The 23030-nt window shown below is 46.0% G+C and overlaps 2 protein-coding genes across 2 annotated transcripts; one reads left to right on the top strand and one right to left on the bottom strand.

Annotated features, from left to right (window-relative positions):
• Nucleotides 1-4116: 4116 nt before the first annotated feature.
• On the bottom strand, nt 4117-10121 carry Chchd2 (coiled-coil-helix-coiled-coil-helix domain containing 2). The gene is made up of 4 exons (NM_001399018.1): nt 9881-10121; nt 7224-7476; nt 5847-5997; nt 4117-4302 (listed from the first exon to the last, which is right to left on the bottom strand). The coding sequence occupies exons 1-4, from the start codon at nt 9928-9930 to the stop codon at nt 4292-4294; spliced, it is 465 nt and encodes a 154-aa protein (NP_001385947.1). The 5' UTR covers nt 9931-10121; the 3' UTR covers nt 4117-4291.
• A 6471-nt stretch (nt 10122-16592) lies between these two features.
• On the top strand, nt 16593-22152 carry Chchd2l2 (coiled-coil-helix-coiled-coil-helix domain containing protein 2-like 2). The gene is given in 4 exon segments (NM_001105924.2): nt 16593-16683; nt 18053-18305; nt 19118-19268; nt 20127-22152. Coding segments are annotated over 4 exon segments (2274 nt in total). The 5' UTR covers nt 16593-16633; the 3' UTR covers nt 21947-22152.
• The last annotated feature ends 878 nt before the right edge of the window (nt 22153-23030 follow it).

Genomic DNA, 23030 nt, shown 5'->3' with positions numbered 1-23030 from the left:
GCTCCTCTTCTGGGACTTTGGTACTTGGTGATGGAAGGCCGGTCTGCCAAAAATAAATCACAACTGCAAACCTGGGATGCAGGCCAAGGTCCAGGAGGGATAGGCCTGGGGCAAAACTACATCAGGGGTGACACCTGGCGGAGGCTGAGGGAAACACACGTGAATTGGGACAAAGCAAATGGCTTTTGCTGAGGAAAGCGCCTCCAGTGTGGAGGCAGAGGCAGGTAGATTTTTAGAGTTCCGAGTGATTTCCATGACAGGCAGAAAGTTACACATAGAAACCTGGCCTGGGGGGTTGGGGATTTGGCTCAGTGGTAGAGCGCTTGCCTAGCAAGCGCAAGGCCCTGGGTTCGGTCCCCAGCTCCAAAAAAAAAAAAAAAAAGAAAAGAAAAGAAACCTGGCCTGGAAAAACAAAACAAACAAAGAAAGAAAAAACAAACTTTTAATTACATATAAGTACATATGCCTTGGCTAGGGTTTTCCTGCTGTCAACAGACACCATGACCAAAGCAACTCTTGTAAGGACATTTAGTTGGGGCTGGCTTACAGGTTCAGAGGTTCAGTCCATTATCATCAAGGTGGGATCATGGCAGCATCCAGGCAGGCATGGTGCAGGAGGAGCTGAGAGTTCTACATCTTCATCTGAAGGCTGCTAGTGGAAGACTGACTTCAGGCAGCTAGGGCAAAGGTCTTAAGCCCATGCCCACAGTGACACACCTATTCCAACAGGGCCACACCTCTTAAAAGTGCCACTCCCGGGGCTGGGGATTTAGCTCAGTGGTAGAGCGCTTACCTAGGAAACGCAAGGCCCTGGGTTCGGTCCCCAGCTCCGAAAAAAAGAACCAAAAAAAAAAAAAAAAAAAAGTGCCACTCCCTGGGCCAAGCACATACAAACCATCACAGCATATCTCTCTGTATGTGCACACGAGTACTAGTGCCTGCCCAAGCCAGAGGTGTTGGGTCTCTCTGCAGCTGGAATTAGAGATGATTGTAGCTACCTGTGGGTGCTGGAGATCAAATTCTGGAAAAGCGGTTTATCTTAAGGAATGAGCCCCATGTTTTGAGATTTTATGTGTTTGAGTCTTTTCCCGGGAGTATGTATGTGCCTGTCTTATACGCTCAGATGTCAGAGAGGGCATTCAATCCCCTAGAATTGGAGTTATAACTATTGTGAGACACTATGGGAGTATGGAAAACTGAACTCAGGTCCTCTGAAAGAGCAGCAAGTGCTCTTAACACGAGCCATGAATCTCCCCGGCCTGGCAATACCAGCTTTGAAAGAACGCACTGTTATTTTTTGAAGGCAAGGGTCTTACTACACAACTCCGACTACCCAGGAACTATGCAGACCAGGATGCCTTCTCACTTGAGCTCCTGCCCCTGCTTGTGTGTTGGCATTTCAGGTGTGTAACACCCAGGGTGGCAATGACCTTTTATTTCTGATTCACAACTACGTTTGACTCACCCATGTGTGAGACTGACTGACTCAAACTTGTGACAATCCTCCTGCCTGCTTTCCAAGTACTGGAGTTACATGTACTGCTAAGCCCAGCTTGGTTTAAACCTGGAGCAACCCCTGAGGGAATAGGGGTAGAGTTTGGAGCATTGTGGCAAGGTTTTCCTGAAGTACTGGGTTCGATGCCCAAGCAATAAAAGGGCTTGATTTTAGCCTTGTTTAACACGAGTAGAAATATCCAAATACTACAGGGAAACCATGTGTATAGAGACAATGTTGTTGGGATTTGTTTCTTGTTTTTTAAATACTTATGTGTTCTGCCTGCGGGCCAGAAGAGGGCGCCAGATCTCATTATCGATGATTATGAGACATGTGGTTGCTGGGAATTGAAGTCAGGATGTTTTTGTTGATGTTGTTCGGTTGTTTTTTCCTGTGACAGGGTTTCTCTGTGTAGCCCCATCTGTCCTGGAACTCTCTGTAAACCAAGCCAGCCTTAAATGATCCGCTTGCCTTTGCCTCCTGAGCGCTGTGATTAAAAATGTGCATCACAGGTTGGGGATTTAGCTCAGTGGTAGAGCGCTTGCCTAGGAAGCTCAAGGCCCTGGGTTCGGTCCCCAGCTCCGGAAAAAAAGAAAAAAAAATTAAAAAAAAAAAAAGATTTATTTGGGGTTGGGGATTTAGCTCAGTGGTAGAGCGCTTGCCTAGCAAGCACGAGGCCCTGGGTTCGGTCCTCAGCTCCGGAAAAAAAAAAAGAAAAAAGAAAAAAAAAAAGTTCACTTTAAAAATGTGCATCATCATTGGGGCTGGAGTTGGCTCCACGGTTAAGAGCACTGACTGCTCTTCCAGAGGTCCTGAGTTCAATTCTCACCAACCACATGATGACTCACAACCATCTGTAATGGGAGCCTATGCCCTCTTCTGGTGTGTCTGAAGACAGCTACAGTGTACTCATATGTAAAACCTTTAAATAAAAGTGTATACCACCATGCCTGGCTAGCCACAGTATGGTTTTTAAGCTGGGTATGGTGGCACAGGCCTTGGGAGGCTGAGGCAGGGATAGGCCATTTATACAGATCTGGACTAAATAGGGAGACCCAAAAGCTTCTGCCCACTGTGCAGACACACAGTATGAGGTCATAGGAGGCCTCAGTAATGTCTACCTGTTTACCACTTACCCACATGGTTTGGCTGAAAACAGGACTCAGAGTCTGGTGAGTACTAGACAAGCTTGCTGCCGCTGAGTATCACACCAACATCCTGACACATCTTAATTAGCATGTAGTAAAAGTTAAAAAAAAAAAAAAACATCAAAGGGTTAAGACCCTCCATAGCAGGGCATCATGGCGCATGCCTTGGGAGGCAGAGGCAGGAATATCTCGGTTCCAGTCATCCAAGACCCCCATGGAAATGGAGGGCCTAGAGAGTGGTTAGGAGCACTGACTGCTATTCTCGGAGGACTAGGGTTACTTCTAGCATCCACATGGTTGCTCACAACTGACTGTAACTTCAGTCCCAGGGGATCTAATGTCTTCGGGTCTGTTGAGGGCACCACGAATACAAGGGGCACTTAGATACACCTAGGCAAACACATCCGATAAAGATATAATGTGAAAAATTGTTTTGTTAAAAAGCCAACTGGCAGAAATCAAAACCCCTTGAAAAATAGCATTTTTGAAAAACTAATGTGCTCAAGGTTGTACCATGTGCTGTGCCTTTTTTTTTTATATTTATATTTTATTTTATTTATATGAACACATTGTAGCTGTCTTCAGACACACCGGAAGAGGGCATCTGATCCCATTACAGATGGTTGTGAGCCACCATGTGCTTGCTCGGATTTGAACTCAGGACCTCTGGAAGAGCAATCAGTGCTCTTAACCACTGAGCCATCTCTCCAGCCCAATGCTGTGCCATTCTTAACAGTACGAGACCATGCTCTGACCAGAGGCACAGGACCCCTTTGCAAATAAAAAGAGCTGAATATGCTTGTCTGAAGGACTCAGGACTGCTATGCACCCTCTTCTGCAGAGGTTAACACTTTTGTGGAACCTGGGACTGGAGCAGCTAGAAGCGTTTAAATAAATATGATCGCACTGGTCAAGGTTTTCTAGTCACAGAACTTACTGGAATGAGTCTGCAGTCTAACTAAGCCAGCAACAGGCAGCTGTGAATGGGAATCCAGTCATTGCTCAGTCCCACAAGGCTAGTTGCTTCAGCTGGCATTGTGTATAAGCTGTAATCCTCAAGTGGGCGCCAACAGATGTGCTGGCAAGTGTATATGCAGGCAAACCCTGCCTTCTATTGTCCTGAGGTTGGCCTCCAGCAGAAGGCATGGCAGGATTAAAGGGGTGCGGTACTGAGCCTAGACCTAAACTACTCTTTATTTGACACTTACTGTCCCAGACTGGTCTTGAACTCAGAGATCTGCTTGCATGTCTCCTGGAATTAAAGGCATGTATGACCTTGCCTGGGCCTAAGCTTTTCATAGACTCTATGCCTCAAGACCTGGACCAAAAACACGTGCTTTTTGATGAGGAACTGTATTAAAGGATCGGTGCATTAGAAGGTTGAGAACCACTGAGGAGGTGAACGAAAGGCTGGCCTAATGGCTTTTCTCCTATGGATGCGGATGCCTCTATGTTCAGCAGGACACCAGCACGCACTTGAGAATAACACACTTTATTTAACTCAATCACAATACAGTTAGTTCAAGGAAGCCAAACACTTGCCCAGTAACCAACACTACAAGCCTCAGTAAATGCCAATAAGGATCCACACGTGTGACTATCAATTATACAGAACCAAGTTTACATTTCTCCAGCTTGAATTTCTTGATTAGATTAAACCTGTTTAAAAGAAAAAGAAAAGGTTAAGTTAGGAGACACCTGACAACGCCATTTCAAAGTTCCTCAATCCTCAACTCTACCTTCGCCATAACTAACATTGTATGTGTGTGTAGAGAGAAAGGCCTGAAGCACACAGCCAATTTGGGTAGACGTTACACCAACAGGGAGTTACAATGAATTTGGACAAATCTCTCTCTCTCTCTCTTTTAAAGATTTATTTATATGAGTGTCCTATCTGCATGTATGCCTGCATACCAGACAGAAGAGGGCATCGGATCCCATTACAGATGGTTGTGAGCCACCGTGTGGTTGCTGGGAATTGAACTCAGGCCCTCTGGAAGAGCAGTCGGTGCTCTAAACCACTGAGCCATCTCTCCAGCCCCATCTCTCTCTTTTTAATTTGATTACTAGCCCTGTCAGAGGCTAAGGGAAGGGTTTCATCCTGGAGCATGACAATGTAGAGTGAAGTGGTGCTAAGGGACCCTCCACTGGGACACAATGGCTCCCCGACGGATGGACAAGGTCAACTTTGTCAGCCCCACTGCTGACTGCTTGCCTTGGACACATGAACAGGCTGCGCTTTGCTGTCAGCAGCCCCTTAAGCCTGCGCCCGGGTAAGCTTCACCACTGTAGGACAAGCTGAGACGCTGATCTGAAGTCAGAGGATGAGCTCCTTACTGATCACTGTGACGGCTCCCAACTCAACACTGTCTCCCTCCTTGCCTGTCTTCTACCCAATAACCCTGTCCCAGAAAGAGCTATTTCTTAGCAGTTCCTCCAGACATCCAAAGCATTCTGTCTGGAGTTCCCAAGCTGGGGACTGGCCTTGGGTCTCTGTCTTCCCTGTTGTGGGAAGGGTGTGGCTGAAGCGGCCACTGAAGTGTCTGATCAGTTCAATCAGGCAGAGAACTTCATCAGGGTTCACGGATGCTTTTTTAAAACAGCATCTGTTCCTCTCTTTTTCTTCTTTAGTTTTTTGAGACAGGGTCTCCTGAGTGCTGGATTAAAAACACAACCTCCGCATGGCTAAGACAAGTACCTCTTAATTCCACTCCTAAACACTAACGCACCTCCCACCTCCCTTCCATCTAATTTAGCTATTTTTACCCTAAGGGTCTCCACCCCTTTCAGAAGAATCATATCAGATATCCTGCATATTTATGCTACAGTTCATAATAGTATCAAAATTACAGTTATGAAATAGCAACAAAGTAATTTTGTGGTTGAGGTCACTACAGCATGAGGAACTAAGGTTGAGAACCAGTGCTCTACCTGAAGGTGGGAAATGAACACAAGCATTGCACTGTGAATAAAGAGCCCTACTAATAAGGCAGGGCAGCGACCTGCCCTGCACGCCTTTAATCCCAGCACTCTAGAGACAGGGGCAGACACATCTCTGGAGGCCAACAGGGTCTACAGAGTGAGTTCTAGAACAGTGAATGATATAGAGAAACCCCGCCTCAAAAGGTCCTACTGGAGGACTCAACTCCAAAACTGAATAGGATTCAGGCCTACCGCCCCGAGCAGATGGACAAGTCACCTACCATTTGCAATCCTGCACTGCCGCAGCACCTCATTGAAGCCCTCACAGAGCTTGACATCGCTCTGGTTCTGAGCACACTCCAGAAACTGCTTGATCTCTAGAGAGCAAGGTCCAAAAGACTGCTGGTTCTGCAGCGGGGCTCCCTGAGGCTCCTGCCAAGACACAACATCTTGTGTTCAGATGAGAGAGCATAGGGCACCACAGGAGGGCAGCACTCACACACTGGGAGCCGGGGAAACAACTAGAGAAAGGTGAAAACTTAGTGCCACCCAGGACCATGGCAGCGAAAATGATTTAAAGAACGAAGATGTCCTCTCCAACTCAAAAACAAAAGACAAATCACATCATCTGGAGCATAAATGGGAACATGGTCCTATGAAGTCCTTGCTCAGTACACTCAAGGCTCTGGGCTGGGCCTAGCATTATAAACCTCAGACCAAAGCTTTAAAAATCGGCTAGGGACTCCACAGTTAAGACTGTGTTCTCTGCCCTGGGTTTGAGGTTTGATCCCAGCACCCCACCCCACCATAAATACAACAAACAAACAAAATTGGGAAAGGGATGGATGAGAATTTCAGACATACTAGAAATACAAGAGAGTACATGCTCCTTAGAAAATACATCTATCTTAAAGAAAAAAATGGTTTAAAAAAAAGTAGGTAAGGGGTCATAAAGCCATGAAAAGGATCGTGGTTATGTAAGGAAGGCTGACCTGAAAGGCCAGGCCTCATGCTCTGCCTATGACATCTGCACGTGGGAGGCCAACCAAGACTGCTCCAAGTTTGAAGCCAGCTTGGGTCACACAGTGAAGACTTTGTCTCCAAAAGCAACAATAGAAGCCCAAATAAGTGTAGCCAAGATAAGTACAGAAAGAAAGCCAAGGCAGGAGGCTTACCCTGAGCAAGGTTAGCTTGAGTAAGATCCTCTCAAAAACAAATACCATCTAAAGGGAAAATGGCTGCTGTGCAGTGGTAGGCTGGACTCCTGCTGTGACTCAGACCACCCTATGTGGCTTTGCATGTGATGCTCCCATGAGTGAGTGTGTGGACAGACGTGCACAAGGGGAGACTGAACAAGCATCACCTGTCTTCCTCTACCACTCTCTCTTACTTCCTGGAGACAGGGCCTCCCACTGAACCAGAAACTTATTTCATCTCAACAGGACACAGCCAGCCCTGCTGTGGGATCTGCCTGTCTCCGCCCCACAATGTAGGAGTTACAGCTATGTACGGCTATGCCTGACATTTTGTGGGTTCACGGGATTTGAACTCAGGTCCTCATGGTATCAGAGCAAATGCTTATTCCTAGAAGATGCTTGCCAGCGGCCAACCCGTCTTAGGAATGAAGGCACAGGAAGGAGACGCTGCCCAAGTCTCACCTGGTAAGTGATGTCAGGCCTCGCAGGCTCAGCATTAGCCCCTCCGCTGAAGCCCCCAGTGATGGCGTGACCCAGGGTGTGCCCCACCGCAGAACCCACAGCCACACCGGCTGCAGTGGTAGCCATCTGGGCCATCAGGCCTGGCTGCCGAGGGGCAGCAGCAGGTGAGCCGACTGCAGATGGGGCGGCAGCTGTGGCTGGAGGCTGAGCTGCTGGTGCTCTTCTGGGAGCAGCCCTCATCTGAGGGGCCCGGCTGGAAAAGAACAGAACTCATCAGTTCCCAGACAAATGGCTTGGGAGTTTACTGAAGAGGTCAAACAGGCAAGGCTGGGTGGCACACATCTGGAAGAACCAGGTCAGGGCCATCTTCAGTCACATAGTAACTTATCCCTACTCTTACACCCCCTCATATACTCCCCTTGATCTACTTTTAAATTCATGGCCTCTTTTTTCATTATTTTTATTAGATGCATATATGTGTGTACACATACACACAATTCTTTTTTTCCTAAGATTTATTTATTTACTATACTGTAAGTACACTGTAGCTGTCTTCACGCACACCAGAAGAGGGCATCAGATCTCATTACGGATAGTAGTTATAAACCACCATGTGGTTTCTGGGATTTGATCTCAGGACCTATAGATGAGCAGTCAGTGCTCTAGCCACTGAGCCATCTCTCCAGCTCCGCCCCTCCCCCCCATTTCTAAATTTAACCTGCCAGTCCGTACATTACTTGTATGTGTATGTTTTCAGGGCTGACTGCTTGGTGCTCTTGAGGGGGAAGACTATTATTTCTCCTGCTTCCTGCTCTCAGCACTCCTTAATTGCTGTATTCTTTATGTAGAGTTGAGGTCTTTGGGGTTTTTCACTGTACAGTTTGGCTGGCATTTATCTACCCTCCTCCTTGCTCTATACAGTGATTTTTAAGGCCATCTTCAGAATTAATACCCTTGTCTCAAGATTATGAGCAAGGCTGGGCATGGTAGTGCACACTTTAACCCCAGCACTCAGGAAGCAGAGTCAGATGGAAACTCCAGTCCAGGCCATTGGACACCCATGGCTTTCCGAGGCTCAAGTGCTCATTCATTTGCACATATCCACTCATGGGCAATTAAAGTTAGAAAGATTCCCCAAAGGGTTTATTTATTTAAATGACAGTTAGACTTCTCTGAGCTCCAAGACATTAGGAGTTACAGAATGAGCAAACAGCTTTAATTTACTCAGAAATATCAGACAGGTGTTCCATGGAGTATTAAATACTCGAATGTCTGACACCCTGGGGTTGATTCCTGGAACCCTCGAAGTGGAAGGAAACAACCACTTCCCACAAGGTGCTCTTCACCCAGGTACCAAGGTTCTCCAGCACACACAGGCATAGATAATAAATATAGTGGCAGTCCCAGCTATTCAGTTAGTGAACAAGACCATTTAGAAGGACTTAGGACCACGCTTGACAATGGAGAAAGACAAGTCACAAGTGAACAAAATCTAAAAGTCATGAGGTGATGTTAGGAATGTAGTCCAATGCCTTCATTTTACCCAATTAGAAGGGATTAAGACCTGGGTAAGGTCTGGTAGGCCGCACCTTTAAACCCAGTCCTCAGGAGGCAGAGGCAGGTGGTCTCTCTTGAGTTGCCGGCCAGCCAGGGCCACAGTGAAACCCCCTTTCAAGGAAACCACAGGGGTTGGGGATTTAGCTCAGTGGTGCAGCGCAAGGCCCTGGGTTCGGTCCCCAGCTCCGAAAAAAAGAAAAAAAAAAAAAAAAAAAAAAGGAAACCACAAACCACCACTTCAATCCAAAAGAAAAAAACTAGGAAAAGTGATCTGCCTGAACTGCAACTTTCACTAATTCTTTTGGTTTGGGGACAGGAGTGTCTCCATGGGTAGCCTTGCTAGCCTTGAACTGGTGGCCAACACCCTCTTCCTTCTGGGAGAAAGGTGCAAGGGACTATCTTGTGGTAGATGAGACATCAGCTGCGACACGCAGTCCCGAGGTTCTGTCCCAGTTTTCATGACCACACAATTTTTAGTTTTCTACGACTTTATTACTCCAAAGAGGGACCTTCGGAATCTGGTTGCTGTCAACAATTTCTTACTTATTTTTACGTGTATACATCGTTTACCACAAAATGGTAGACATCGTGGACCCAAGTGGTGGAAGGTGAGAACAAATTCTTGGCCCTCCAGAAAAAAAAAGAAAAACGGCAATTTTCTTTCTTTCTTTTTTTTTTTTTTAAAAGATCTGTAAAGCCTGTAACCCCAGCCCTAGAGAAGCGGAGTCAGGAAAATCAAGGAAGGCCAGCCAGGCCTATATAAAGTTCAAGGCTAGCTAGCCTGAGAGTTTCAAAAGCACAGTAAGGGAAAGAAAAAAAAAAAACAGAAAAAACAAGAGCTTCATATTTCTCTTTCTTTCCCCGCCTCTTCATAGACGACGCCTATAAGGCCCTTCCCCCAACCAGTCTAGGGAAAAGGTCGCGTTTCAGAGTCCTCTCCCGGAGTGCACAGAATACGTCCCCGTTCTCGGGGAGTCCTCCCCATTAGCGGATCCCTTCCCGACTGCTCGCTCCGTCTTCCCACCGGTCGCCTTCGCAGCCCTCAAGCTACGAAATCGCCCTGGCCGCCCACGCTCGGTGCCCAGTCCCGAGGGTCTCACCTGGCCGGAGGAGTCACCCGGGAAGTGCGGCTTCGGCTTCCACGCGGCATCCTAACTGCTTGTACTCTCAGCTTTCAGAGACCACAAACTGCGAAACTCCCAAAAGCGTCCAGCACTTTCTACCAAGGAGAGAGGAAGACTGGAGGCGGTACCTCACCGGGTAGCCAATCAGAACCCAGAAGAAGACGGCCCCTCAAGGTTATTGGAAGAAGAAGACATCAGTAACTGGCAAGGCCTTGGCTCATTGACCTACGCCCGGAAGTTACGAGATTAGAAAGGAGGTGCTGATGCAAACAGGAAGTTCCTGGAGTTGCACTCTCAAATCATGCCCTCCGATTCAATGTTGGAGGTTAAGTTTTTGTTTCCGATGGCCGACGGGCTTCCTCCACAACCTGGCTGACCTTGATTTTAAATTTCTTCTGCCTCGGCCTCTCAAGTAAACTGGATTAGGGGTTTACTGGCGTCTGTTCTTGGGCTGTTTAACCTTCTCTGTCTTGTTTTGGTACAATGCCTTAGGTAACGGATGTTGGCTTGGATGTTAGCTTGGATCTCGCTGTTCTCAAGTCTCGGCCTCCTACTACTTATTAGTCATGAAGGAAAAACTCGTAAATTTTCTGTTATGAAGGCTTCACTAATAAACGTTCTTGGAAATGTTAAATTACACAAGTAGAATTTAGCTAAAGGAGCCCTGCTTCCAATATGTCTAGAAGATAGTACTAACCCGGCTTGTTAGAAACTATAAAAAAGACAGTTCTGTTCGTAATTCAAGATTCAGTTGCTGAGAAATTTACTACTATTGTTTACTCACCAAGACAAGCCTTCAATTAGGTGCGATTTCCATAATAAAAGAAGACCACCCAGACTTAATACCAGCCAGTAAGTCCATCTGCATATTAAAGAACATACCCCTAAAGCTCTGGTTCTCAATCTGTGTGCTTCTGACTCTGATTTAGGAACAGAGACACTGCTCTTTTCCTCATAGACTGCCCAAATGCAGAGATGCCCACATTCCAGTATCCAGAACTGTATTAAAAGGTTGCAGCATTAGGAAAGTTGAGAATCACTAAATCTAGATGTCTCCTTAACTGTGGCCACAGGCTTGTGGTCCCATAAGCTGTCACCACAGAGGCTGTTGGTGACCTGAGCCCAGTGATTGGCAGAGCCATCTGCTGTGTCAATCCATGATGCTTCCTGGAGAGCACTTATGTTCTGATATATGGATGAAGACCATTCCCACACATTTCTCATGAGGCCATACAGTCCTACACAGTAGCAGTAGGCCATCAGATGGAGAAGTAGGGAACTCTCTCATATCCACCAAATGCCCTGGGGAGGACAGGGAAAACAGTTTTCCGCTGTCGTTTTGTCAGGCACTGTGTGTGTGAAAGGAAGTCTTACTGCAGTAGGTTTTTGGGGGTTGGGGGAGTGATCACTGGTGACAGTTCATGAAAACCATCTTCAGCTCTGACACCCTTGAGGAACTTTCCCTGACAAAGACAAAGAAAGTCAAAGGTTTATCAGCCTGTCCCAAGGAAGGTGCTCCAGTCTGTCTAGAGGAAAGCCAGTGTCACTCCACTCAGCTGCTTCATGGGGGAGGACAGTGACCTCAGGTTTCCTTCCATGGTGCTTTGAAAAGAGAACTTGTTTCTGCCCATTCAGGTCCTCCATCCATGCCAGGGATGGAGTCACTGGAACCCACTCTCCTCCATTGCCCTTCCTGACTTTACCGAAGCACAACCACCTGTATTTGCTGATGTGATTGGTTCAACTCTATTTTTCTTCTCATCAAAACTGGGGTTCAGGGGTTGGGGATTTAGCTCAGTGGTAGAGCGCTTGCCTAGCAGGCGCAAGGCCCTGGGTTCGGTCCCCAGCTCCGAAAAAAACAAAACAAAACAAAAAAAAAAAAACCAAAAAAAAAAAAACCAAAAAAACAACTGGGGTTCAGAGGCTGGGGAGATGGCTCACTGTGTAAGCATAAGGAATCAAGTTCATATCCTTAGGACCTTATAAAATCTAGGTATAGTGGCATGCATCTGTAACCCCAGTGCTGTGGGGCAGAAAGAGACAGATCCTGGGGGTGGTTGGCTAGCCAGTCTATGAAATACAGAGCTTCATCTCCCATTGAGGTGTCTTGTCTCAAAGAATAGTGTGGATGGCTGGAGAGATGGCTCTGCAGTTGAGAGCACTAGCTGCTCTTCCAGAGAACCCGGGTTCAAATCCCAGCACCCACATGGCAGCTCACAACTGTTTGCAATGCCAGTTCCAGGGAATCTGGCACCCTCACACTGACATAATTATAGGCAAAACACCAATGCACATAAAAATAAATAAACCTTGAAAAATAAATAGCATGCACTGTGCTTACAGAGGACCCAAGGAGACCAGAGTTTCATTCCCAGCACCCACAACACACACACACACACACACACACACACACACACACACACACACACATACAATGTATTTTTTCCGAAACAGGACTTCTCTGCCTGCCTCTGCCTCCTGAGTCCTGGGAAGAAAGGTGTGAATCGCCACACCCAGCTTCATAATTTATTTTTAATCCTAAAAATATAAAATAGAGAAGTGACTGATGAAGATACATTACTGTACCCATGCCCATGGGTCACCAGTTGTAGACTTCTATTTTTCAAAATCTTACTTTAATAAGTGTACTTAACGTGCTTTAACCTCCCTTCTAGCCCATCACCCACCAGAGTTAGTGGGAAGGAAAGGTTGACAGGTCAAAAGAGAATGTGAACCTGTTTAGACTTAGTCCTTTAGGGTGACTCAGCAGTTCACGTCCCACAAGCCAGCAGCGGTAGCTTGGTCCACCTGCAAACACCACTCATGAATCATGAATTCCTGTTTGATCCAGAAAACGCTGAGAGGCTCTGCCCATCAGCCCGAGTCTGCAGAAGCTTCAAGAAGTTGCTGGAGCATCACCAGAAGTTCTTTGGTGCGTTTCTGTCCATGAAGTCCCGACAAACAATGATCAGCAAAGAGTAGCAAGGTCAACCAAGACCAGACACCATTGTCCACTGTCTGTTGGATTATTTTTAGACCCTTTCCAAACATCACATGTGCTCTCGTGCATTTGCTCCAGCAAAACAGCAGATGCTCTTTTCCTAGGCTGCTTCCAGAAAAACACCACATGTCCTCAGTTCTCAGCAAAACACCCTCCCATGTGTCTGCTTCAGCAAAGATATCTTCTCATACGATGGTCTCCGGCAAAACATCACATGACACAACTGAATCTCCCAAGGAACCAGAAATTTCCACTTCAACAGGTTAAGTCCAACAAGCTGGACTTCAGCTGCCATGACACTGGAGAAGCTCCTCCTACACAAGGGAAGATGGTTGGGCTGTGATTTGCTCAACAGTATGTGATAGTCTGTTGAGGTTTTCTAAGTGAGTGGCTAACAATGTTGTAAGGGTTGTCAGTGAGATGAGGCTTACTGCTAAGGCCTAGGGCCAGAGTTTGAACTTCTCACAGGCATGGTAGGAGAGAATCCCTTTGCATAGTTGTCCTCTGACTTCCCTAAGTGAAAGAAAAGGAAAGCCTAGTGGTGGTGGTGCACACCTTGGATCCCAGCACTCAGGAGGCTGAGGCAGGCAGATTTCTGAGTTTGAGGCTAGCCTGGTCTACAGAGCAAGTTCCAGGACTGCCAGGGCTACACAGAGAAAACCTACCTCCAAAAATAAACAACAAAAACGAGAGAGAGAGAGATAGAGAGAGAGAGAGAGAGAGAGAGAGAGAGAGAGAGAGAGAGAGGAGGAAGAAGGAGGAGGAGGAGGAGGAGGGGGAGGAGGAGGAGGAGGAGGAGGAGGAGGAGAAGAAGAAGAAGAAGAAGAAGAAGAAGAAGAAGAAGAAGAAGAAGAAGAAGAAGAAGAAGAAGAAGAAGAAGAAGAAGAAGAAGAAGAAAGGTGGGAAAATAAAAGAGGTGGTCAGTGACTGAATGTGGCCCCTTAAAAGCTAAGATTTCTGAGACTTAAGATTGTTCCTACTTCTTCTTTTTTTTTTTTTTTTTTTGGTTCTTTTTTTTCGGAGCTGGGGACCGAACCCAGGGCCTTGCGCTTCCTAGGCAAGCGCTCTACCACTGAGCTAAATCCCCAGCCCCGTTCCTATTTCTTTGTAGCTGCTGTCGAGTGTTGCTATGAATGTCCTCTGGTTCAGTTATGACCCCCTTTGTCTTAGGATCTGCTCCTGACTGTAGATTTAGCTGGGAGACTAGAAGGCACACCTGTCATAGGAAATACCTTAATATGACTTTGTAAGGCCAGGTCCCAGTATTTGCTGACGGAAGAATAACAAAATGTTTTTACCCAGATGGAAGGAGGGCAAGTGGGGTGGACTGATTTGACTGACCTGTCCCAGGGTAACCATACAGATCTCAGCATGACTAACTATTCTTTGACAAAATCCAGCAATGGAAGTTACAAATGTATTGAGATGAGATTAAAAACAGGAAAACAGGACTCCCTATCACTTCCATTGAAATTAACATGTCTACACTGCCACTGTCTGTGGAGAATTGATTTGATACCAATCTGACATCTAGCATCAAGTATCCCCTTGTGTATCATCAAAGAGGGGCCTTCGATTCCTGGGTTCTTGGCGGGTGGGGAGACTAGACTGGACAGAAGTCACACATAGGCTGTGGTTAAGAGCACTGACTGAGGGGTTGGGGATTTAGCTCAGTGGTAGAGTGCTTACCTAGGAAGCGCAAGGCCCTGGGTTCGGTCCCCAGCTCCGAAAAAAAAACCAAAAAAAAAAAAAAGATCATTTGTGGGACAGGAAGAATCACACCTATTTTATTCAGAAAGTCTTTTAATAGAATTAAGAGGTCAGGGAGCTGAGAACTGTAGAACTTTCCTGCATCTGCTAGACCCCACCTCAGCAGTAGTCACAGCCTGCCCCTCATTGGTTATGGAAATGGAAAGGCAGAGTTCTAAAATAATTGGCTCACTAGCTAAAATTACTAACACTATAGCAAAGATAGTGACAAAAATTAACCTAGCAATTAGAGACTTACGAACAACAATTCTACAAAATAGAGATACCATAGCCTTTCTATTGCTCAAACATAATCTTGGATGTCAACAATTCCCTGAAATGTATTAACATATCGGATTTCTCTAACATCACTGATAACCAAATCAACAACTTACATTAAGAAATAAAATCTCGGGCTGGGGATTTAGCTCAGTGGTAGAGCGCTTACCTAGGAAGCGCAAGGCCCTGGGTTCGGTCCCCAGCTCCAAAAAAAAAAAAAAAAAGAAATAAAATCTCCAAGGCACAGATTGATTGGCCCTTTTGGCTAAGATGGTTCTTTCCCTTCACTAGCCCCTTGATGGCTCTCCTATTAACCATAATATTTGAGCTCTGTGTTTTCCATGTATTACTAACCTTACCACCTTCCAGATATTCAGTACCAGAATCCTGTTCCCCTGACTACAACATCAAGCAATACACACTCTCTTGTCAACTATTTGAAAGATTTAAACAGGCCAAGATGAGACTACGAGGCCAAGACAGAGCTTCATACCCTGCAAATCAAGGGGTCCATTGTGTCAAGTCCATGTATCTTTGAAATTAAGGACCACGTTGTATTATGTCCCCATACCTTGCTAATTAAGAAACCCAGTATATATTGGGGCTGGGAATTTAGCTCAGTGGTAGAGCGCTTGCCTAGGAAGCGCAAGGCCCTGGGTTCGGTCCCCAGCTCCGAAAAAAAGAACCAAAAAAAAAAAAAAAAAAAAAGAAACACAGTATATTAAGCTCCTATACTTTACGAAACTAGGTTTCTATTTAAGTTTCTATACCTTAACCTGATGTAATCTGCAGAAAGTGATGTCATTTATATAATGTATATCCTTATCTTCCTGTTTCATTATATTTTTCTTTTTAAAAAAAAAGATTTGTTTATTTATTATATATGCGTACACTGTAGCTGTCTTCAGACAGGCTAGAAGAGGGTATCAGATCTCATTACAAATGGTTGTGAGCCACCATGTGGTTGCTGGGATTTGAACTCAGGACCTCCGGAAGAGCAGTCAGTGCTGTTAACCACTGAGCAATCTGTCCAGCCCTCATTGTATTTTTCTAACAATCTCTAACAGCCAATACTCTGGCCCTGTCTGTTAATCTTTTGTCTCCCCCTCATAAAAGGGACTCCAAAAGGCCAGTAAGGGACTGTTCTCTAAAATCCCTTTAGGATGAGAAGGCCAGATATCCAGTCCCAGATGCACCTCTAAAATAAGACTTGCTTTTGATTAGACAATCGTGAATTTAGTCTTTCTCCACGCAATTTTCAGGTTTAACACGTGCTAACACAGTGGGCGTGGCAGCACATGCTGGTAATCCCCCAATTCAGTTGACTTGAGAGGCTGAGGCAGAAGGATCTCAAAATCAAAGGACAGCCTGGTAGTGGAGGAAGTCAGTCGTCCATCGGAAACAAAAGCTAACCATAGATCCCAGAATCGAAGGATAAGATTTGAAACAGCAACCTCAGGAACTTCCCCTTAGCTACAGCGCCCGGTCGCCAAGCAACTTCCCAGCGTGGGGCGCAGCGGCTGGACAGTGCCCGTTATTGATGTCTGATTCATCCAATGATATCCAGCGCCTGTGCCTCTCCTGAGTTCTGATTGGCTACGTGCATAGGCTCCGCCTTCCACCTTCCTCCCTCCTTGCTGGACGCCCGTGGGCGTTTCCGAGTTTGTTGTGTCTGGGCGCTGAACGTAGGGACACCTAGGATGCCACGTGGAAGCCGAATCCGCACTTCTCGTGTGACCCCTCTGGCCGGGTGAGACCCTCGGGGCTGGGGACCGAGCGCGGGCGGCCAGGGCAACGTTCCGTAGTTTGAGGGCTCCGAAGGCGACCGGCGGTGAGACTGAGCGAGCAGTCTGTCGGGAAGGGATCCGCTTCTGAGGACTCCCCGAGAACGGGGACATATTCTGTGCACTCCGGGAGAGGATTCTGAAACGCGACCTTTTCCCTAGACTGGTTGGGGGAAGGGCCTTAGAGGCGTCGTCTATGAAGAGGCGGGGGAAAGAATGAATGATAGGTGTCAAGCTCTTGGAGGTTTTTGTTTGTTTGTTTTTGTTTGTTTGTTTGATTTTTCTTACTGTGCTTTTGAGGCTTTCAGGCTAGCCTTGAACTAGCCTGGCTAGCCTTCCTTGGTTTTCCTGACTCTGCGTCTCCAGGGTTGGGGTTACAGGGTTTAAATGTCTTTAGAAGAAAAAGAAAAGAAAGAAAGTTACCCGTTATTTGTGTGTGGAGGGTCGAGAATATAGAGTTCTCTCCTTCCACCATTTAGGTCCAGGCTAGCTAACACTTATAGTTTATAACAGTTGCAAAATTACAGTTTTGAAGTAGAAAGGAAAATTTTGTAGTTGGTTATTACAACATAAGGAGGGAACTGCATTAAAGGGATTATTATACCATCAGGAAGGTTAAGAACCACTGGCGTCCATGGCAATCTCTGTCTGATATTTCTTTTTTAATACCATAACATTTTATTTGATACTAATAGAGGAATAAAATAAATGCTGTTTGCTCACTCTGGAGTTCTTGTTGTGTTTTTGAAATGAAGGTATTGATTCTCAGGCAGGCCTTCAAATGACTGTGTAGAAGAACAGGGATGAACGTAGATACACCAGAGAGCATAGATACACCAGGGCAAACGATAAAAAGCCTGAGGCCTCAGCTATGCATAAAGAAAACAAGACTTGCCCAGAAGGCAGAAATAGTCTCCCCCAGCTAGAGAACACCAGTTAGATATTTAATACCAAGCGGTGAGCCCTTGAAAGCATACTTAGGCAAACCACAGACAGATTGAGGGAGATTATATTTAGGAATGTGTATGTATACACATGTAGGCACTTAATAACAAGAGCCCATGAATTTGAAACCAACAATCAAGGGGCATATGCGTGGGTGTTTGGAGGGACGCTAGGGAAGGGAGAGATGTCATAATTCTCATAATCTCAATAAACTAATAATAAGAAATGAAGAAGAGGAAATAAATCACTGTGTAGAACTGATGCTTCTCCCTGTCTCTGTTTCTCAGTGCTGGACTTCCAGATGTGTGCCACCCAGCCTTGCCTGTTTGACCTCTTCAGTAAACTCCCAAGCCATTTGTCTGGGAACTGATGAGTTCTGTTCTTTTCCAGCCGGGCCCCTCAGATGAGGGCTGCTCCCAGAAGAGCACCAGCAGCTCAGCCTCCAGCCACAGCTGCCGCCCCATCTGCAGTCGGCTCACCTGCTGCTGCCCCTCGGCAGCCAGGCCTGATGGCCCAGATGGCTACCACTGCAGCCGGTGTGGCTGTGGGTTCTGCGGTGGGGCACACCCTGGGTCACGCCATCACTGGGGGCTTCAGCGGAGGGGCTAATGCTGAGCCTGCGAGGCCTGACATCACTCACCAGGTGAGACTTGGGCAGCGTCTCCTTCCTGTGCCTTCATTCCTAAGACGGGTTGGCCGCTGGCAAGCATCTTCTAGGAATAAGCATTTGCTCTGATACCATGAGGACCTGAGTTCAAATCCTGTGAACCCACAAAATGTCAGGCATAGCCGTACATAGCTGTAACTCCTACATTGTGGGGTGGAGATAGGCAGATCCCACAGCAGGGCTGGCTGTGTACTGTGGAGATGAAATAAGTTTCTGGTTCAGTGGGAGGCCTTGTCTCCAGGAAGTAAGAGAGAGTGGTAGAGGAAGACAGGTGATGCTTGTTCAGTCTCCCCTTGTGCACGTCTGTCCACACACTCACTCATGGGAGCATCACATGCAAAGCCACATAGGGTGGTCTGAGTCACAGCAGGAGTCCAGCCTACCACTGCACAACAGCCATTTTCCCTTTAGATGGTATTTGTTTTTGAGAGGATCTCACTCAAGCTAGCCTTGAACTCAGGGCAAGCCTCCTGCCTTGGCTTTCTTTCTGTACTTATCTTGGCTACACTTATTTGGGTTTCTATTGTTGCTTTTGGAGACAAAGTCTCCACTGTGACCACAGTCTGCTCCCATTTAAGCTGAAGATGACATGAGTTGTTGTTTTGTCTTTTGTTTTTGAGTTGGAGAGGACATCTTCGTTCTTTAAATCATTTTCGCTGCCATGGTCCTGGGTGGCACTAAGTTTTCACCTTTCTCTAGTTGTTTCCCCGGCTCCCAGTGTGTGAGCGCTGCCCTCCTGTGGTGCCCTATGCTCTCTCATCTCAACACAAGATGCTGTGTCTTGGCAGGAGCCTCAGGGAGCCCCGCTGCAGAACCAGCAGTCTTTTGGACCTTGCTCTCTAGAGATCAAGCAGTTTCTGGAGTGTGCACAGAACCAGAGCGATGTCAAGCTCTGTGAGGGTTTCAATGAGGTGCTGCGGCAGTGCAGGATTGCAAATGGTAGGTGACTTGTCCATCTGCTCGGGGCAGTGGGCCTGAACCTTGTAGGGTAGTGGTTGGGTCATTTCCCGTGGCTTGAGACCTCTTTGGGGTTGAAAGACCTTTTCATAGGAATCCATCCATGTGTACTCAGTAGCGAGATGCCATCAGCTCACCAACCCCGTCACATACACCGTATACAGGTTTAAGTGTTTGTGACGGGGTTGGTGCCACGATGTACTAAGTGGACCAGTCCCACTTGTAGAGAGCAGCTACTGTCTTGAAAGCAGGAATATTGGAGGTAAAAGGACACTTCATGTAAAGCCATCGACTACTGCAGAAAAAGATAACCCGTATCACAGGAACTTAGCCTGGATGCCGATTGTTTGGGTTTTCTGTTGTGGTTGTTGTTTGGTTTGATATTTGATACCCAGTTTTTCTGTGTAGTCCTGGCTGTCCTAGAACTCACTCTGTAGAGCTGGCTGGCCTCAGACTCCCAGAAATCAACCTGCCTCTGCTTCTTGAGTGCTAGGATTAAAAGTGCTGCTACCACCTGGTGCGAATTTTTTTTTTCTTTTTTCTTTTTTTTTTTTTTTTTTTTTTTTCGGAGCTGGGGACCAAACCCAGGGCATTGCACTTGTTAGGCAAGCGCTCTACCACTGAGCTAAATCCCCAACCCCACGAATTTTTTTTTTTAAATATATTCAGCTGTGGGTGGTGAATACTTCCCCCTTGTGATAATAACAGGTATAGAAATCAAACCCACCCACATAAATACACCCAGAGAGAGTGGTAAATCACAGGAAACTTTAATGTACTGAACGATGCCATGTATTGTCTTTTGTCATTAAAGCTGTTGTTGTGTATTGTCTTCATTAGTGGACCATCCCCCGACAGTGGATCATGGAGAGAAGAATGTTAAAAGAAGAAAATATAACGAGGGCTTTTTACAGTATGGTTTTACCTCAGCCATCACAGCGGGGACTGAGAGACCGCAGTGTGTCATCTGTGGGGTTGTTCTCTCGGCGGAATCTATGAAGCCCAACAAACTGAAACGCCATTTTGAAAGCAAGCATTCGAGCTTCGTCAACAAGGATACCAACTATTTCAGAAGCAAAGCTGATGGACTCAAGAAAGCCAGACTTGACACTGGCAGCAAGACCTACAAACAGAACGTGGCAGCCGTGGAAGCTTCCTATTTGGTGGCCCTCAGAATCGCCAGAGATATGAAACCTCACACTTTCGCTGAGCATTTACTGTTCCCAGTGGCCAAAGACAGTGTTCGAGTTATGATTGGAGACGAATTTGTTACGAAATTGAGTGCGGTTTCCTTATCTAACGACACCGTCCGAAGAAGAATCCACGACATGTCTGCTGATATCCTCGATCAGGTAATCCAGGAAATTAAATCTGCTCCACTTCCAGTGTTCAGTATCCAGCTCGACGAATCGACAGACGTTGCAAACTGTTCACAGTTACTGGTTTACGTGAGGTATATTAAAGATGGGGACTTTAAAGATGAGTTTCTTTTCTGCAAACCTCTTGAAAGGACAACTACTGCCCTTGATGTATTCAAGGCAGTCGGCTCATTTCTGAGACAGCATAAGATCTCCTGGGAAAGCGTCTGTGGTGTTTGCACAGATGGCGCTCCAGCCACGCTAGGATGTCAATCTGGTTTCCAGAGTTTGGTCCTAAATGAGTCACCAAAAGCCATTGGAGCTCACTGCATGATGCATCTGCAGACACTAGCAATGAAGACACTGCCACAGGACTTACAGGACGTCATGAAAAGTGTCCTGAGTTCCGTCAGTTTCATAAAGGCGAGCTCTTTGAACAGTCGACTGTTTCTGCAGCTATGCAGTGATTTAGACGCTCCGAGCAAAGCCCTCCTACTTCACACTGAAGGGAGATGGCTGTCAAGAGGAAAAGTTCTAAAACGTATTTTTGAGCTTCGTGATGAGCTCAAAATGTTTTTTAATCAGAAAGCCATACGGCAGTTTGAGGCGCTTTTCAGTGATAAAAGCGAACTGCAGAAGATAGCTTACTTGGTCGACATCTTTACCATCTTGAACGAGTTGAATTTATCACTGCAAGGACAGAATTCATCATGCCTCGATTTGTCGGAAAAGATCCAATCATTCCAAATGAAACTTCAGCTCTGGCAGAAGAAACTGGACGAAAATAAAATTTACATGTTGCCTACCTTATCCGCTTTCTTTGAGGAACATGACGTTGAACCGCACAAAAGGACGACTGTGGTGACTTCCGTGAAAGAACACTTGGACATGCTTGCCGGTGAAATTTCTTGGTACTTTCCCAATCTACCTGACGTCCCGTTTGCACTTGCCAGAAACCCATTCACAGTCAAAGCTGAAGATGTCCCCAAGACAGCACAGGACGAGTTCATCGAGCTTACAAACAGTGATGCGGCGAGAGCCAATTTCTCCACAATGCCAGTGACACAGTTCTGGGTCAAGTGTTTGCAGTCATACCCGATTCTGTCTGAGACGGTGTTGCGACTCCTCCTTCCATTTGCAACAACATCTCTTTGTGAAACAGGGTTCTCCAGCTTGTTGGTCATCAAGTCCAAGTACAGAAGTAGGCTTGTCGTGGAAGACGACCTCCGGTGTGCTCTCGCAAAGACTACCCCAAGAATTTCTGATCTGGTGAGAAAGAAGCAGTCTCAACCCTCACACTGATGTTGGCTTTTTACAAATAGTGTTCTGAAATGTAGCAATGTGGTTTACCTCATTCTAGTAAGACTGTTACCCGTGCCACACTGTGCTTCAAGACAAAATTTCATATACTCGTCATTAGTAATAAATATTTCCACAGAGAAACCCTGTCTCAAAAAAAAAAAAGATTTTACAATATAAAAGTACATAATTGTTTTTGTGATTAATCACTGTGCTTTTGGTTATATTCAGTTTATAATAATGAAAATACATTGTACATATAATATTATACTATTCATAACAATAGCAAAATTATAGTTACTAAGTAGCAATGAAAAATTATAGGGGGGGGTGTCACCACCACAGCATGAGGACTGGTATTGAAGGGTTGCAGCGGGGCCTGGAGAGATGGCTCAGAGGTTAAGAGCACTGTCTGCTCTTCCAGAGGTCCTGAGTTCAATTCCCAGCAACCACATGGTGGCTCACAACTGTCTATAATCAGGTCTGGTGCCCTCTTCTGGCTTGTAGGTGTACATGCAGGCAGGAAGCTGGTTGCAGCATTAGGAAGGTTGAGAACCATCCATAAGTACAGTTCCGGGGATCTGTTGTCTTCTGACCTCTAGGCAGCAGGCATGCATGTGCTCCACATGTACATGTGCAGGCAAAACAGTCCTACACGTGAAATAATTAAGTCTTTTTAATTATTTTTGTTTGCCGTTCATTGGTTCTTTGTCCGTACCTGTATCTGTGTAAAGGTGTCAGAACTCTTGGAGATAGAGTTTCAGACAAGAGTGAGCTGCCATGTGGCTGCTGGAAATTGAGCTCAGGACCTCTGGAAGAGCAGTCAGTGCTTTTAACTGCTGAGCCATTTCTCTAGCCCCAAATATAAATATTGTTTTTAATTTTATAAAAATGCCCTACAGACAATTTCATGGAGACAGTTTTTCAATTGTTTCATACTTCTCATTGATGTTACATTGCCAAAAACCAGCTAACACATTGCATTAGCCTTGATTCTTCCCTGCATTCGGAGGACTTGTATAAGTCACGTCCCATCAGAAAATGTAAGCCCACTGTTAATTTAAACAGCTAATTTTTAATTTTTTTA

This window comes from Rattus norvegicus, chromosome 12 (genome assembly GCF_021556685.1).
Source record: "Rattus norvegicus strain SHRSP/BbbUtx chromosome 12, alternate assembly SHRSP_T2T, whole genome shotgun sequence".
In the NCBI taxonomy this organism is placed as follows: Eukaryota; Metazoa; Chordata; class Mammalia; order Rodentia; family Muridae; genus Rattus; species Rattus norvegicus.
The sequence above is the reverse complement of the archived record's forward strand: the minus strand, read 5'-3'. Positions and strand labels throughout refer to the sequence as shown.

Coding starts and splice junctions, on each gene's coding strand:
- Chchd2 (NM_001399018.1), bottom strand. CDS start 9,930: ATGCCGCGTGGAAGCCGAAGCCGCACTTCCCGGGTGACTCCTCCGGCC. Junction 7,477..9,880: donor CGGGTGACTCCTCCGGCCAG/GTGAGACCCTCG, acceptor GTTCTTTTCCAG/CCGGGCCCCTCAGATGAGGG. Junction 5,998..7,223: donor GGCCTGACATCACTTACCAG/GTGAGACTTGGG, acceptor GTGTCTTGGCAG/GAGCCTCAGGGAGCCCCGCT.